The sequence below is a fragment of the Pagrus pagrus genome (assembly GCF_965226575.1).
Source record: "Pagrus pagrus genome assembly, chromosome: 2".
In the NCBI taxonomy this organism is placed as follows: Eukaryota; Metazoa; Chordata; class Actinopteri; order Spariformes; family Sparidae; genus Pagrus; species Pagrus pagrus.
This window is the reverse complement of record NC_140186.1, coordinates 1,120,364-1,137,356: the sequence shown is the minus strand read 5'-3', so window position 1 is coordinate 1,137,356 and position 16,993 is coordinate 1,120,364. Positions and strand designations below refer to the sequence as shown.

The 16,993-nt window shown below is 47.3% G+C and overlaps 1 protein-coding gene across 2 annotated transcripts; it reads left to right on the top strand.

Annotated features, from left to right (window-relative positions):
- The first annotated feature begins 706 nt into the window (after positions 1-706).
- Positions 707-16,441, top strand: LOC311265699 (atlastin-2). 2 transcript variants are annotated; one of them, XM_084367636.1, is made up of 15 exons: positions 707-888; positions 1,547-1,761; positions 6,609-6,895; positions 8,172-8,306; positions 8,454-8,558; positions 8,670-8,720; positions 9,449-9,505; positions 9,727-9,819; positions 10,059-10,197; positions 10,793-10,920; positions 11,200-11,256; positions 11,794-11,865; positions 11,982-12,413; positions 13,130-13,144; positions 13,846-16,441. In XM_084367636.1, exons 2-15 carry the CDS (start codon positions 1,701-1,703, stop codon positions 13,954-13,956), a joined length of 1,743 nt encoding a protein of 580 aa, XP_084223762.1. In that variant the 5' UTR covers positions 707-888; positions 1,547-1,700; the 3' UTR covers positions 13,957-16,441. The 2 variants fall into 2 exon arrangements, with proteins under 2 accessions (XP_084223762.1, XP_084223763.1); XM_084367637.1 differs by lacking the exon at positions 13,130-13,144.
- The last annotated feature ends 552 nt before the right edge of the window (positions 16,442-16,993 follow it).

Here is a 16,993-nt window from a genome sequence, read left to right as displayed (position 1 = left end):
AGGACAGACGGACAGCAGCGTGTCTCCGTCTGCAGAGACTCGACGATCGCTCAACAATCATTCTTATAGAAGATAGATAAATAAAATAACTGCACGCTCGTCACAGCAAGTCATGATGAGACTACCTGAGACTGCAGAGAGACGCTGCACCTGTCCTGCATGTCACCAGTTATCAAAGACACACGCACAGACAGACACACACAGAGACAGACAGACAGACAGACACACACACAGACAGACAGGGTCATGATGTAAACTGAGACAGAAACAGGAACTTGACCTCTAAGTTTTCACGGCGGATCATCAGGACGCTGCAGCTGATTTTTTTGTTTTCATCAATAATTCAGTCCTTAATGATTTCAGATGTGTGAGAGCCTCCGTCCTGCTCAGCTCTGCAGCACGCACACACACACACACACACGCACACACACTCACACACTTTCAGCTGTATCACACCTCAGAGCCTCGTCTGTCTCTCTGTTATCTGACTGTCACAGATGAGTGTGTCGCTGCTTGTGGTCAGAACACAACACTTTCTCACTGAATCTCAGCTGTGATGAGTTGTTTCAATTAGCCAATCACGGTCCAGTAAGAGACAGAGGATGACAGGTAGCTGTCACCAGGGGAGAAGACACGTTGAAAAGTCCCAGCATGCACTGAGTGAGGATGCATTAACAGAAAAAGAGGACAGACCGCACTCAACAGAGGCGAGGGAACATCAGCTGACTGTCTCCACTTAAAATCCATTTTCTACAGGGCAGTCACAAGGTTTCAGGCACAAGCTGCGGTCCAGGCTGTGTTCGGCCTGGTTTAGATTCAGCAGCCACTCAAGTGTCAGTGACGTGCAGAGCTCGTACCATTAAAACCTCTGGAGGTGTGTGAATAAAGGTAAACGTGCACGTAACTAAACAAAACACAAAACAAAAAGTAAAGTGGCTGCAGTGATGAAACAAACGTCATCAGGACTCTGTAGCTCCTCTCAGTTTGTACAGAGAGCAGCATGGTGTCCTGTTTCTGTCGCTAGCTGCAGTTAGCATCTCTCTGTTCCTCTGTGGGATTATTAACTGTATTCTGGATTATTACAGAAGATAATCTGGTTCTGATCCGTCCAGGTTCTGTTCAGAAGATAATCTCCACAGATGAACTCCACTCTGTGATGTTTGAAGTGTAAATTAAATGTGTAGCAGTAAAAAGCTAATGCTAGGCTACAAACAGACGACATCACGGTCACATGACTTAACCGTCTCCACCACTGAGCGTCTTACTGCACAATTACTACTACTAATAATAATACATTTTATTTGTAAAGCACTTTTCATAAAGTAATCTCAAAGTGCTACAGAAACCAGAAACAAAATAAACAAAAGACTAAGAGAAAAATCAGACACGTTAAAATCAGCAGTAGATAAAACAGCTAAAGGAGGAGATTTAGATGTTTAATAACTGTTAAAATGATATTTTATGTCAGTACACTGGTACATGGATGTTACAGTCTGGTGCTTTAATGTTTAATAATCATTAAAATGATGTTTTAATCTTCATACAGGCAGAAGACAGCCGCTCTGTGGAGGTTAGCACAACAAGCTAGCATAAACAGGAGGCGGGACTTAATCTCTGTATTTTAGGACCGCGCGGAAACCGCCGCGGCAGTGAGCTCGGTGACGTCAGCGCAGTCTGCTGCTATCAGCAGGTCAAGAAAGATGGCGGCGGAGGAGAGCAGGTTGAAGCAGCGGAGCCACACAAACAGCATCTTTAAAGCAGGTAACTAAACACACACCGAGCTGCCCGCGATGGTACCGACGCGACAGAAGACGGCGGGTTCTTTCCAAACACGCGTGTCTCCCCCGCACGCCGCTCTGCGGGTGATACGCGTGATGGAGAGTCGCTGCGGGAGCTGCTCCGCTTCGTCGAATAATCGCGTCTCCTGTCGTTTCGCATCCTGCTGCGGGTCAACGTCCGAGCGGGTAAATACCAGTGGAAACACGGAGCTTCGTGTCCGCTGACCGGTACCGAGGGGGTGTTTGGACCGACGTCGACTCGTCCCCGCTGTGTGCGGTGCTGTGTCGTGAAGCCCCGGTGTGAGGCGGGTCGTTAAGCCGTCCAGCTGCCCTCACCTTCAGCTCTGTTTGTTGTTAGCGGAGCAGCTAACATGGCTGCTAGCCTCTTCGAGCTAATTCCTCATTGTTCTGCCTGTTTTTAAAAGCTGTTTATCAGCCGGGCAGCAGCCGGCGGGTCGCAGCTAGCGCGACTAGCCTCCTGTTACCTGTGAAGCGAGCTAACCTGGACTGTCGCGTGAGCTCGGCTGGGCTAGCACACCTGCAGTGGACAGCAGGCTGGGTCAACAGAACCGGCTGTTAACTTCACAGATATGAGCTTTAAGATCCAAATGTCGGTCCCATCACGAGGCCGTGGACTCTACAGTGAACCTCACAGTGGACTCGGTCCAAAGGTCGGTCATGTACGTTGCCTTTGCTCTGTTGTTGGCGCTGATCCACAGCACTAACTTGGCCCAGAAATCGACCCGCTTTACACTTTAAATGTGTTCGTGTACAGGACTAAACGATGGTCGACTCGGTTCTGATTGTACAGGATAACGTTAACTGATGTCACTGTGACGGTTTCTGGCAGCAGTTCTATCAAAGCAGCAGGACGACGTTAAATACATGATTTTTTGAATGTAGTTTGGTGTATAACGCTGTGCCTGGCTGTCAGGTGCGGTGCTGGGGACAGGTAGACCCTGATTATTATCACTCACTGCCACGGTACTCAGTGTCTCTCTGCTAGCTCAGCTGATACCCTGCTGACAGGCTGGTCCACAGGCTGGTCTACAGGCTGGTTTACAGGCTGATTCACAGGCTGGTCCACAGGCTGATCTACAGGCTGGTCCACAGGCTGGTCTACAGGCTGGTTTACAGGCTGATTCACAGGCTGGTCCACAGGCTGGTCTACAGGCTGGTTTACAGGCTGGTCTACAGGCTGGTCTACAGGCTGGTCCACAGGCTGGTCTACAGGCTGATTCACAGGCTGATTCACAGGCTGGTCCACAGGCTGTCCACAGGCTGGTCTACAGGCTGATTCACAGGCTGGTCTACAGGGTGGTCTACAGGGTGGTCTACAGGCTGATTCACAGGCTGGTCCACAGGCTGGTCCACAGGCTGGTCCACAGGCTGGTCCACAGGCTGGTCTACAGGCTGGTTTACAGGCTGGTCTACAGGCTGGTTTACAGGCTGGCTCATGATCAAACTGCAGCTTGCTGTTTTTCTTATCAGTGTGTTTTCAGCGTGTTATCAGCTGTCAGTTGGTGCTGAATTACAGTCAGTGTTGGATTATGTCTGACGGGCTCTCACTCAGTTCTGGTGACCCATTAAAGCTGTTTAACACACTGATGAAGTGGACCTGGTTACTGCTGTTCAGGCCACATGAAGCGGGTTCTGCTCGTGTTGATGCAGCTGCAGAGACTGTGTGTGTGTGTGTGTGTGTGTGTGTGTGTGTGTGTGTGTGTGTGTGTGTGTGTGTGTGTGATCCTCTTACTCCTCATTCACACTTTGAAGTTCTGAGTTGCAACAGCATGATGTTTCCACAGTTTGACAACTATCTCAGAAATTCAGTTTTTTGGTGCACGTTATCACACAAGTATTATTATTGTTATTATTATTATTAGTATCAGTTAGAATGAATAATATGTGTCTCTGATGCAGCTTCCTCTCAGTGTCCCGCCCACAACACTGTCTGATTGGTGACACGTCACAGGTAACAGCCTTTAAACAGAGTAATCTGAATCTGCAAAGTAACTAAATGTATCAAATAAATGTGGTGGAGAGTAAAGTAAAGTTTTAATAACACTAATATGTTAGAATACAATCCTGTAGAAGAACCTCGGACCTGCAGCGTCACTGGTGCTTCTGGACCAGTTGTTGTGTGTAATTGGACGAGGAGGTCTTGAGGCTTGAACTGTTTGTCGCTCTCTCATACAGCGAGATGAACACATCAACGTTAAACCAGCAGATTTTTGAGTGGAGTTTGGTGTATGATGGGGCTGCACAATTAATCAAAACGTTTTCTACTTCACAATATGACCACGTTGGATATCTGAACCACAGAGGCTGTGAGTTTTCTGCTAAAAGTAAAATATGTGACAAACACAAGTATGTTGAGTTGCCACGCCCTCAGTGGACCCGCTCTGTACCAGGGCCAGTTGAGTTTATCTCCAGTGTCACTGTTTCAGTTTAAATGTCCCATTTCGTCGCTTTCAGCTGTTTCTGGAGTCGTGTTAAGTTACGGCTGTGAAAAACCCAACTTTTCCTGATTTAGCTGCTTCATAATAAAAGCTTTTATATCACTAAATAACAGAAGTTATATTGTGAAGGATTTGAAATAAATGACACGTTTGTTGAATTGGTGAAACTTTGTTAGCTGCTGCATGGAGGAAGAGCTGCTCCTCTGACCGCGACACAAGACGAGCACATCATCCGTTAAAGACACACCTTCAGGCAGGTAGACCCGTTCTAATGGACCTGCAGAGTCCTGCAGCGCTGGGCCAAACGGAGTAGAGCCGAGCCAGCAGGTGATCGTCGGTCTCCTGCTCCAGACTCGCATGTTACACCTGAACTCTCCAACCTGCACAGCACTGCTGCAGAAGGACAAAGCACCGTCCATGTGTTTATTATTGTATTTGCTGAGTCATTTGGACCCGACATGTAGTCGTTGTGAGCGTTTCTGTGGGTCTTGAAGTGCTGAGAGCTGAACAGGACTGTCTGCTGCTCATACAGACACGAGTAGAAGTCAGACCAGATTCCTCTGCTGACAGCTGCAGTGATACTGATGGAGGGAGATGATCTCACCAGGTGACTGCACAGGAATCCAGCAGCTCGACCTGCCTGATGATCAGGACAACATGCTCGTCCTGCTGCACCGTGTCGTCTTAATGGAGAGCTGCTGTCTGAGCCTCGGCTCGTTAAACCTCTGTTCACTCCGGCTCTCCTGTGATAATAATGAATAAAATGGTGATCAGTCTGCAGCTTGTCGGCACCGTCTGAAGCCAAACATGCAGCTTTATGGAAACAGCTGCAATGTAAAGATCAACTTTTCATGCATTGACCTCTTTAAACTGTTTAAAAGGATAAGGGTGTTTAAAAACACCAGCCTTCAGAAATTCAGTTTCTTAAATCTGTCCCGAGAGAACCCTCTTCCCAAACAGATCAATAAAGGATCTCTGCCCAGCTGATAAGTGACGCTGCAGGCTAACGCTAAGCTAGCTTTGTTGTCATTTTTATGTAACGCAGGGAGAATGTCGACCCTGCGTCCGATTCCAGTGATCGGTATTTAAAGCTCGTTCAGATCGATTATTGATTGTCATGGTGCACGCTGCATTAACAACAGTAGAGTATTTAAAAAGATGATCAGCTGATCGGACGACTGTTTGTTTATCCTCCAGTCTGTTTCTGTTGCTTGACGGGTGTTTGAACTTTAAGCTTCATTTCTCTGTTTCAGTGGAGCAGTGTTTGTCCTCAGGCAGCTCGTGTGCTGAACACTGGGACACTGGATTAACCGGATCACTGGGCTCCTTTAAAAGCCTCAGTTAAAACACTCATCATCGTCATCTGAGGCGTCCCAAACAGTTTTAATGTCGCCTGTACATCATTTACGTGTTCTTAGGATGAAGCGACTGTATGTGCAGCAGTGAGCTGCACACAGACGTGTTGTTGTGCTGCTGCCTGCAGAGCGCTCACATGGCCCGACCAGCTCAACACCGGCCTGAATGAAGACTCTTCTTCCCATGAGGCCGCAGGCGGCTCAGGCATGCCTGGTTAGCTGTGGGATCACAAGACAGTCTGACTGAGCGCGGTCACGTTAACTACCAGGTTCAACCACCGACACTGACGCACAGCGACTCCCTTGTGGTCTTTACACTCCTGATCTCAGACCAGTGAACTAGAGATGACACAACCCTGTTCTCTGACCTGGTGAAGGCAAACGCACCTAAACGGGTCAGATATGTCCTCCTGAAATATCCACAAGCTGCAGGATCAGTGGGGGGTAAATGCTGCCATACAAGGAGAGCTGAAGGCTTCGGTCCGGAGGTTAAAATCTGACTCTGGAGAACAACGCTGGCTGATGACGCCGTCCGTTTACTGTAAACCTGCCTGCCGTCCCGAAACAGCAGTGACTCCCCTCAGCCGTCCTCTCGGCTGAGCTCCTGTGAAGCTTCACTAACTGGAGTTCAGGAAACTTCTGACCACGACAGAGTTTGTTGATCCCTGTGGGGAAACTGCAGTCGGACTGAAGATCGTCCTGACCGCCGATTCAAATTAGATTTATTTTAAAAATGTTTTCACCGACGTGGTCAAATACTTGGACGTAGCAGCAACATCTCGTCTCCTCTGATTGTCTTCAGAGTTATTGAGACGTCTGTGTTTCTGTGCCACCACATCTACACCAGAGTGAAACCGCGGGTTTAAGATATGTAAGAATTTGGCATGAAAATATGGGTTGACCGAGTCGATACTGATTATTACCTGCAGATATTTAAGACCGATAATAAAGTGCAGTTTCAGGACACCTTGTCTTCTGGTCAGTAAAACCTTTCAACCTCAACTTTCTCCTCTCAGGTGGCCACGGGTTTAAATCGAACACGTCCCCGATGAGGCGTGAGGAGGACGAAGACGACCTGCTGGAGGAGGAGGAGGCGGAAGAGGTGGGCGTGGCCAGACCGGTGCAGATCGTGGTGGCGGACGAGGAGGAGCACTCGTTCTCGCTGCAGGAGGAGGCGCTGGAGCGGCTGCTGCTGCAGGAGGAGGTGCAGGACCTCCACGTGGTCGTCGTCTCCGTGGCCGGAGCTTTCCGCAAGGGCAAGTCCTTCCTGCTGGACTTCATGCTGCGCTTCATGTACAAACAGGTGGGCTGCCGGCTGGACGCTGGTCTGGCTTCATTTAGAAATACACGGTGTTCATTCTCGCTGATCGTCATTTGATGGAAGGTTTGCAGCGTTGACAGGAAAGCTCACTGACAGTTACGACTCCATCAGCAGTACTTTAAACTGTCTAGGAGACGAGATCTTCACGGTACGATCGCGTGTCAGAAAATATCACGTATGAAAAAAACATTTTTGTTTTCTTTTTGTTATACCTTTACAGGATATTCTGTCCTGACATGAAACTTGAGATGAACTTGTATAAATGAAACTGTACATGGACCATACATTACGATGACCATCAGTTATCGTAGCTTTGTGTACCTTTTTAAACTGGTGTGTTGCTGCAACCCTTCAAGGACAAACACTCTTAATCCAACACTCACACACCGTATGAAGACTGAGTGTTTTCACATGTTGAGCGTTTATGTACGTTCTTGACCTTGGAGACGGTAGTTTGACAAAACAACAAAGCAGAAAAGTATTATGGATGAAATCATGACACTGATTGTCAACACGTGTCTCCATGCCAACTGAGAGAAGTCACTCGGGTTTGTTTCCAGATATTTTTCCAGTTGACGTCCAGTCAGCAGGAAGCAACCCAGTTCAAGTGTTTGTTTAAAACTCTGTGTGTGTGTGTGTGTGTGTGTGTGTGTGTGTGTGTGTGTGTGTGTGTGTGTGTGTGTGTGTGTGTGTGTGTGTGTGTGTGTGTGTGTGTGTGTGTGTGTGTGTGTGTGTGTTAATCTATGGTAAGCACTGAGGAACATTCTGGAGGGTTTCATCGCGCTGTAAAGAGGATTTTAGGCCGGCACAATGGCCGGCTCTGTGGCCTGGGCCTCCGCTGAGCTCGCTGCTGCTTATTACACACATAAAGGCCATCTTTATGTGTAGAATAAGCCCCGCCCACACAGGTCAGGTCACGGTGGGGTTGCTTATCACACACATCCTGTACAGGTTGTAAAGGATCCGTTGGGAACGTGTGATCGACTGCAGTTTCTGGAAAAAGGACAGCTGATTAACTGCTGCGTGTTCTGTGTCCGTTTGTAATCGTCCCACAATTGAAAGCTGATTGCGATCGACTTTTCAATAATCAAAATCCTCGTACGGGAAAATGTCTGACGAGGTGGCGATTATCAGGAGTTAACGGACGACGGGAGGCCTTATCCCACACATACTATGGTCACTGGCCAAAGAAAAACAAAATTAAGACCCTTAATCGCAGTCACAATTTAAAGTTGTTCACCCTCTTGTCTCCGTCCAGTCGCCTGGGTCGTGGGTCGGCGGGGAGGAGGAGCCTCTGACCGGCTTCACCTGGCGAGGCGGCTGCGAGAGGGAGACCACGGGCATCCTGGCCTGGAGCGAGGTGTTCGTGGTGGAGAAACCAGACGGTTGCAAGGTCAGTTTACAGGTTCACAGCCGGCACCTTCTGAACTCTCTACTTCCTCCAGTTACGCTTCGTGTGTTCGGGCTAATTCTAGCTTAGACGCAAGATCATGTAGTTGAAGTGAGAGCTCGTTGAATGATGTTGTTGTTGTTGTTGCAGGTTGCAGTTCTACTAATTGACACACAGGGGGCGTTTGACAGCCAGTCGACCATCAAAGACTGTGCCACGCTGTTCGCCCTGAGCACCATGACCAGCTCCGTCCAGGTCTGTTTGTGTCACGTCAGATTTCCCAGTTTGAAGCTTCCTGTCAGGATGCGAGTGAACTTCTCTGATGGCACCAGGTGACCAACAGGTTGACGTCTTGGTTTGTTTCAGGTGTACAACTTGTCCCAGAATGTCCAGGAAGACGACCTCCAGCACCTCCAGGTCAGACAGCGACATTATTTACGTTCTGTGTTTAATGTTACATTTTCAAACGCATCAAAAACAGAAACAAAGTACCGCTAGGCTTCACTGCAGTGTTGTCACAATATCGAGGTATCTGGTTAAAAAGTACGATTATTGAACAGCACAGTTTCTTAACAAATGTGTTCGATCAGCAGAACCTTTGTTATTTTCTTGCCGTCTGCTCCTGGTGAGACGTCCGACTGTCTGACCGGTTGGTTTCTAATCCGACAGATTTACAGCAGCATCCCTGTTGGAGTGCACATCTCCATATCAGGTGTTTTTTCCTGATGCGCTCATGTCAGGATTAACCTCTGACCCCAGAATCAGCAGGCGGCCATATGAGGCAGAAAAGCAGCTCCGACTGAGGCCGACAGAAATCTTCTATTCTTGGTCGCAGCTGCTCGTCACCGGTCAGTCAGACAGAGAGGCCACACGTTGGGATAGTTTGAGCAGGAAGTTTTAGAGATTATTAATTTTAAAAAACAGTTGCTGACAAAGAATGAGCTGCAGCGAGGCCGCAGACATCAGTCAGGCCCGGTTTCTCATTAAAGGCTTTTTAGACGGCGAGTGCTCGGAGCCGAGGATGGAAAAGCTTTCACGGACCGGATGAAGCTGTTGCAACAATCACATTTGTTCCTGCACTGACTGAGCTTTTATGACTGCTGTGATGTTTCTGACTGGATCGACTGGTTGTTTCCTCTCCTCAGCTCTTCACTGAGTACGGACGGCTGGCCATGGAGGAGGTCTACGAGAAACCCTTCCAGGTGGGATCCTCTAATCACGATTACGTAATATCCAGAGAGTTTGATCACTAGAGACTTGATTTAGCTTCTGAGACGTGAAGAACACGACCGAATGAGAATGGACTCTTCAGCATGAGCTCTGTCTGGTCTCCAGTTGGTGCAGTTATTATTTGTATTGCTGGAGAAACAGGATGTTTTACTCTTCTTGTCCCTAATGAGCCGATTTGTTTCTCTCCGTTCAGACTCTGATGTTCCTGATCAGAGACTGGAGTTACCCCTACGAACACCCATACGGTCTGGAGGGAGGGCAGAGCTTCCTGGAGAAACGGCTGCAGGTTAGTCTCGCCGGTCGGCTCACGTCTGGATCAATATCTGCGTTCGCTTCCAAAATATATCGTACATTTTAAAGAACTATCAAGAATTTAAAACTTGGGGTGAATATTTTGACATTTCTTTGAATCTGTGGTGTCACTTCTGACAGTGTTTGTGAGATCTTCCCCTCCTTCTAAAACTTTTTAAAGCGTGCATTAATAACAGACTGATGTAAGAAAAACGAGTTAACGTCTGTGTTCAGGTGAAGCAGAACCAACACGAGGAGCTGCAGAACGTCAGGAAACACATCCACTCCTGCTTCTCCAACATCGGCTGCTTCCTGCTGCCTCACCCCGGCCTCAAGGTGGCCACCAACCCTCACTTCGACGGACGGCTCAGAGGTGAAGCGTCGACGCACCAGATACAGTCTCGTATCATGACGGCGACGTAATATTGATTAGTGTTGTCATTTAAAGGCGTCGTTACAGTGAAGTGATGTCATTTTCTGAGCTGACCAGACGTTCTACTTGTTCTCATGCTCGTCTTTACCCACTTAAACCCGCTAAGATCAGCTTCTGTGTGCAGTGGGAATGTGTAAACTCTGCATTACACCCGGGTCAGTGGACTCTGCAGTAGACAGGTTTTTATCACCTGATCTAGACCTAAGACCCGGCGAACACGCTGTCCGAGTGATGACGCCTTATCAAACATGCGGTGGCGCATAAATAAGGAAGGAATTCAGGACGTCTGTTGTTTTCTCTTCTGTTTAACTGCCGTTGTTTCCTGTTTCTGGTGCGTTCGTGAACGTCGTACAACGTAACGCCTCACATAAATATCACAGACCGGCTGTTGCCTGCAGGAAGTGGGAATGGGATCAATAGGCTGGTCTGTAGATTAAAGGGTCTGACTGTATATTAGCTGATCAGTCAGACGCTTCACTAAACCTGTGCGGAGGCAGCCATGTGATGATCCTGTGTGTTGATGTTTGTGTCTCAGATATCGATGAGGAGTTTAAGGAGCAGCTGGTGAATCTCGTCCCGACGCTGCTCTCTCCGGAGAACCTGGTGGAAAAAGAGATCGGAGGAGTCAAAATCACCTGCAGAGACCTGCTGCACTACTTCAAGGTGAGTTTATAGATCACGTCTGCACAACGCGGCTTTTCATGTGGTTCACTGGGTCCGTCAGAGCCAACGAGGTCGCGCTCATCGGCTGCCTCCTCAGTGAATTCAGTTCAGTCACTTCTAACTTTCAAGATGGCTGTAAAGTCGTGTTTGTGATGAGGAAGAGCAGGTGAGTCGACCTCCAGTGTGGAGCGTTTTGTAAGAAACAGCTGATTTCAGCTCAGTTTACTTGTTGTGTTTGTGTCTCTAATCAGGAGTCTTCTGTGTTTTTTGTGTTTTCAGGCTTACATGAAGATCTACCAGGGGGAGGAGCTTCCTCACCCCAAGTCAATGCTGCAGGTCAGTTCACCTCACAGTCCTGCTGTTCAACAGTGGACATCATGATGTTTAATCCAAACACGAGCACGATGCAGGACTCCAGCATTAGAAGCATCACTTCATATTTTAATATCTCAACTGTATTTCTGATGAATGTTGTCGTAACGGTGACGGTTTAGAGCAGGACTGCCCAAACTTTCTCCTTTCCAGAGCCACAACTGAAACTTACGGCAGCGTCTGGGCCAAGAGCAAACGCCTGTTATAGCATTTTTAAAGGGGCAGTCTGTAGTCTAAAGGAGCAGTTCAGGTAGTAAAGGAACTAGTGGTCCGGAGTGTGAGCTTGGAGCATCAGAGAAGTGAAGGTGCTAACAACGCTAGCATGGGAGCTTCGGACCGGGACAGGCCAGGGCTGCTTTGGCCTGGTTCAGAGAATTGACAACGTTCTGTTTTATTTTAAAAGAAAAAATCTCAGTGAGGATCAGAAGATAAAGGAAGGAGGAGAAATGTCGATGAATAATCACGTGTTGACTAATTCTCCGTGTATCATCCGTTTCCAAGGCGACAGCTGAAGCTAATAACCTTGCAGCTGTAGCAGGAGCCAAAGACGCATACAACAAAAGCATGGAGCAGGTAACACATCACTTCCTGTTCTTTGATGTTGAAGCCTGCAGATCAGAGACTCGGCCGGTTGATTAAAGTAATTATTTATTCACTTTAATGAGGTCTGAGCTGATTTGTGTCGGCAGGTCTGCGGCGGAGACAAACCCTACATCTCCCCGGCGGAGCTGGAGCGCCGTCACGTGGAGCTGCGGCAGGCGTCGGTGCGACACTTCCGCTCCGTTAAGAAGATGGGCGGCGAGGATTTCTGCCGGCGCTACCAGGAGCAGCTGGAGGCGGAGCTCGACGAGGCCTACGCCAACTTCAGCAAACACAACGACGGCAAGAACATCTTCTACGCCGCTCGGACGCCCGCCACGCTGTTCGCCGTCATGTTCGTCATGTACGTGGTGTCGCTGGTCACGGGCTTCGTGGGCATCAACTCTGTGGCCACGCTGTGTAACCTGGTGATGGGCGTGGCTCTGACGGCGCTCTGCATCTGGGCTTACGTCAAATACTCTGGAGAGTTCCGCGAGGTCGGAGGAATCATCGACCAGGTGGCTGAAACCCTCTGGGAACAGGTGAGCGGTCCGTCTGAAGTTAGTGCGTCCACCCCCCGGTTTGTTTTAAATCCATGAAACTTGTCACTGAAAACCTCAGATGGCTGCAGAGCGATGATGACTCCTCCCAAATCAAGGAACTAACAGAAATGTCTGATTTGCTTTTAATGACGGTCATCTTGTTTCGTCTTTAATGGAACGATTGGAAAAGTTATCTCCATCCGCTCAACCAAAAGGAGTGGATAGATGTTTTATGTGGATGATTTTCTGGACATTTCAGTCCAGTCGGACCTTCCAGGCCTCGTCCTGTGTGGAGACCTGATCCACGAAATCATCTGTAAGAGGGCGTAGTTGTGTTCTTATTACGGCTTCATTTTAAGAAATATAAAAAATAATGACACAAAAGGACAAAAACCTAAAATAAAAATCGACTTTAAAAATGATGATGAACCGAGCTTGGATGTAATTCTCCTAGCTTCTTCTGAAAACACATCATGTATCATCTTTACCTAAACAATCAGTTCAGTTATAGTTTTTAAGGTACCAGCTGAAATATGTGCGGCTCATCAAAGGTTTGTGACTCATATAGTGAAAACATTATGTATGATATCAGTTTTCTCTGTGGAGCTTTTCTCCTCGTCGGTGCTCGACTCTGATCCAGTGCTTTGTCATCCTTCACCTTTTCATCCTCCTCTTCCTCTAACCCTTCCTCTTATTTTCTCTCTCAATGCTTCCAGAGGACTCCACGAAAGGTGAGCACCGAGGAATTAAAGTTCTGATGACCTGCAGAGCTTCTTTAGTTCGGTCCAGTTGTGTAACTTCAGCTGCAGCGTCCTGATTGTGAGCACAAACATGCTCCTGCTGCTCCGCTTCACTCGAGTCATTTGCACTGCATTTTTTGAATAGACGTGGATTTGCATCTATTCGTGTCTTTGCATTGACCGTGTAGATAATCTCAACACGCAAAAACATTTGGGAACTCTGTTACACCTCTAGTCAACACTGACTTTGTCACACATATCTGAAACGTCCACATGTGAGCAATCTGCAAACTGCACTTACACCTTGAATAGAAATGTGTTCTCGTTGTCGGTTCAGATTTCAATTTGCAAATTATTCCAGTGGAGCTGATCGGTAGATGTGCTGCCTCTCAGTTAAAGGGAAGCAAGCCCACGAACAGACGACATATTTCATTTACGTGTGAGATATAACACGGTGTCGTCTGCATAGCGGTGAAACGAGATGTGATGGACTGGAAGCAGGAAAAGTTTTCTTTTGACAGGAAACACGTCCAGAAATTAAAAGTGGGACTGATGTGTCCTTTTATTAAAGTAAAATAGTGTTTCAGTTAAAGTCTTTATTTTCCAGAACTGTTTCATCCTTTGTGTATTTTTGTTGATCTGAGTGTTTAGGACCTCGCAGTGACCTCCTCCTCTTCCTCCTCTTCCTCCAGGTGTTCTCCAAACTCTTCGAGGTGGCCCGGAGTCGAGTCCCGTTGGGAAGCCTGATCCCAGCGCCGCGGCCCCGGCTCGCCTCAAACAACAACGTCAAGAAGAAAAACTAGCAGCACGCCATGTCGGCCCTGTCGCGTTGACCCCTCTCTCCCTCCCCTCTGCTCGGTTTGTAGGACGGTTTGAGACGTGTAAACCCGTTTGTGTTCTCTGACTGTAGATGATGGTTCCTCGCCGTGCTGGCTGTAGGTTTAAGGACTCGCTGTAGACGCGGACGAAGCGGTGTGATGTATTTTATTATTTGTCAGTGGGCGGGGTTTAGGTATTTATTGGTGGGAGGGGCCATTATTCTATCACTGACTGTCATCCCAGGTGTGTGCTCGCCTGTAGGATGACAACATTAATGATTCCCATTTATGTGAATGTATGAATGAAGAGCATGACCGCAGACCCCTCGTCATGGTTTCCCTCCTCTCCTCCTTCCTGTCGTCTCCGTCGCTGGGCGGCGTCACGAGGAGGAGTCACAACCAAAGTTTACAGCTTTACTCGTAGAGGCTCTCCGACCGAGCGGACTGACGGACACGGGCAGGAAACTGCAGCTGACTCGAGGTTCTGAGGACGTCCAGGACGGCTCGGTTTCAGGGACGTCTCACAGCTCCTCTCACTAACCCCGAATCTCAAACTCATGGATGTTTTTACCAACCTGTGCAGGTTGACCGACCTCACTGAACTCAAAAAAACTAAATCTACGACACTAAATAGTTTTTGTTTGGAATGACAACAAACTGCTTCTCCCCCACGTATCTGCTCTGAACCCCGGAGCTGTCAGTGGTCACATGACCGCAGTACGGCTGACAGCTCTGGGAAAAGCTACGTAGCGCGTCTCAGAACAGATTGATTGTTAGCTCAGGGTTTGTTAGCTTCGCCTCATGTGTGACCTCAGCTGCACGTTCCTCTGTTACACAGTCAGATGTTACTTTCCTACCCGTCATCCAGCAACTGTCTGTATCCAGACGTCTGCTGTGTCTCCTCAGACCGCCTCAGAGGTTTGGATCCGATGACATCGGTGAGGTCGCAGTAACAAAACATTTCTATTGTCCCCTTCAGGTTTTGGGAAGCGACGTTCAGCGTAAGTGTTGGCTTCACACTTTAATCACTTTCATATCTAGTGGTCCCAAAATATTTTAGTGTGTTTCTCCGTCATGAGTTCAGCTCAGCAGCAGACTCACCTGAACGCAACATGTTTAAAGGAACAGTTCACCCAGGAAGTAAAACTCAGTCACTCGTCTGAAGTGGCTGCACGAGTTCAACCGCGTCAGCAGCTCCTGTTGACAGTCGTTGTTGTTGTTGTTGTTGTTGTTGTTTTTGTTGTTGTTGTTGTTCCAAACGAAACCTCAGTGAGTTTGTCCGACTCGGGGAACATGGACCCGTAAGACGAGCTAAACAACCCTGAAACCAGCCGAGCTCCTGAAGTCTTTTAAATGTCAGCTGGTCACAGGACACGACTGATGGACGGACAGAGTGTCTGTAGTTGGTCATTTTAGATCAGATTATGTTTATTGTGTTTTTGATCCTGACTCCAGTATTCTGCTGTTTTACTGTAAATGTTGATAACATTGTGAGATGATGAAGTTTGTGACGTTTGAGCTGCAGCTCTGTATTTAACGCACAAACATGAAGGTCAAAATTATTTCTGATTATGATTTTTGGGATGTCAGACTTGTTTCCATATTTGAACCCGATGACGATCTCAGTCCTCTTGATCTGACCGCCGGTGTTTCAGAGACTGAAGCTTTTTAATTTGTCCTCCAGTTCAGCTGAGACCTGTAGATAATATTTAATTATTTAACTCGAGTGTCATTCCTCCTCCTCCTCCTCCTCCTCCTCCTCCTCCTCCTCCTCCTCCTCCTCCTCCTCCTCCTCCTCCTCCTCTTGATGAATCTGAAGACTGAAGCACCTCCTCCTGTTTTGTTCTCCTGAAGCACCAGAAGCTGTTGAGTAAAACACTAAAACTCACTTCACCTACATGATACGAACACTCTGTGACGACCGGCTCAGTTTTTCCATTTTTAAGCCAAAATCCGTCAATCGGATGAATCGACGTTTCATTCCAAACATCGGCCTCGTCATCACATTGTTGTTTTTACTGAACCATGAGTTTCTTTTCTTTTAATCATCATTCCATCCACAACACCATCACCACTGTGTGCTTTTTGTTTTTGTACAGTTTAGTTTTTTACAGCCTCATCCACACACAGGGCATGTGTATGAAATATATACATATATAAATATAAATTTTCTAGACCTTTTTGTAGCTGGAAGAACAACGGTTTGGGTGGTAGACCAGATTCAGCTCACTGGATGTAAAGGAATGCTTTCGTGATTTGTGGATATGTCTAATAAATTCCTTTTTTATATATATATTTGTAAATTTAATCTTCCATGAGCACTGCGATTCCACCCCCTGCTGGCAACGAATGTTTATAATCTGGATCTTTTCTTTTCCTTTTCTTTTTTTCTTTCGTCTTCTGTTGCATTTTAAAAGTTATTTTCGTTAATTTATTTTTCAGTACAATATTAAACCAAACTCCTACAACACAGAGTGGTGTCCTTCTCTCTGTAGCTGCCGCAGTGTCACTGTCGGGTGTGTTCGTCCCTGCAGGCCTGCAGCGCTCCGGTTCACAGACCACTGAGCATCCGATTCAAACGTCACAGTTCGGACTTAAAATCACTTTTTGTTCCTCGTTCCTGAAAGTTTATTACTCCAGTGTTTCCTTTCTGTGGCGCGTCACAATTAAACTACTGACGCTGTCTTCTTAAAGTTGTTAAAGTTGAAGGATAACTACCGTTTTTTACAACCTGGACCTTATTTCTAGCAAAATATACGATCATTTACTCACCCAGATAACTTTGGTGTCATTTGAAGTCGTTCGGATGAAATTAGATCCAGTGTAGCGCCGAAATATCCATATAATGTGAGTGACGGGGCACCGAAGCGCAGCCTCTATATAACACATTATCTGCCACGAAACTAGTTCATTTCACCAATATTTTGTCATGATACGCTCGATGATGATGTCATCAGTTAGTTACCTCGGGGTCGGAGGATTACTTTAACCGATGCAGTTACTGATTATCGCTGCAGACGCC

What these genes read in the sequence shown, in the direction of transcription:
- LOC311265699 (XM_084367636.1), top strand. Translation starts at nt 1,701, where the DNA reads ATGGCGGCGGAGGAGAGCAGGTTGAAGCAGCGGAGCCACACAAACAGC. An exon ending in AAACAGCATCTTTAAAGCAG is followed by an intron (nt 1,762 to 6,608) that starts GTAACTAAACAC and finishes TTCTCCTCTCAG; the next exon opens with GTGGCCACGGGTTTAAATCG. An exon ending in TCTACGAGAAACCCTTCCAG is followed by an intron (nt 9,506 to 9,726) that starts GTGGGATCCTCT and finishes CTCTCCGTTCAG; the next exon opens with ACTCTGATGTTCCTGATCAG.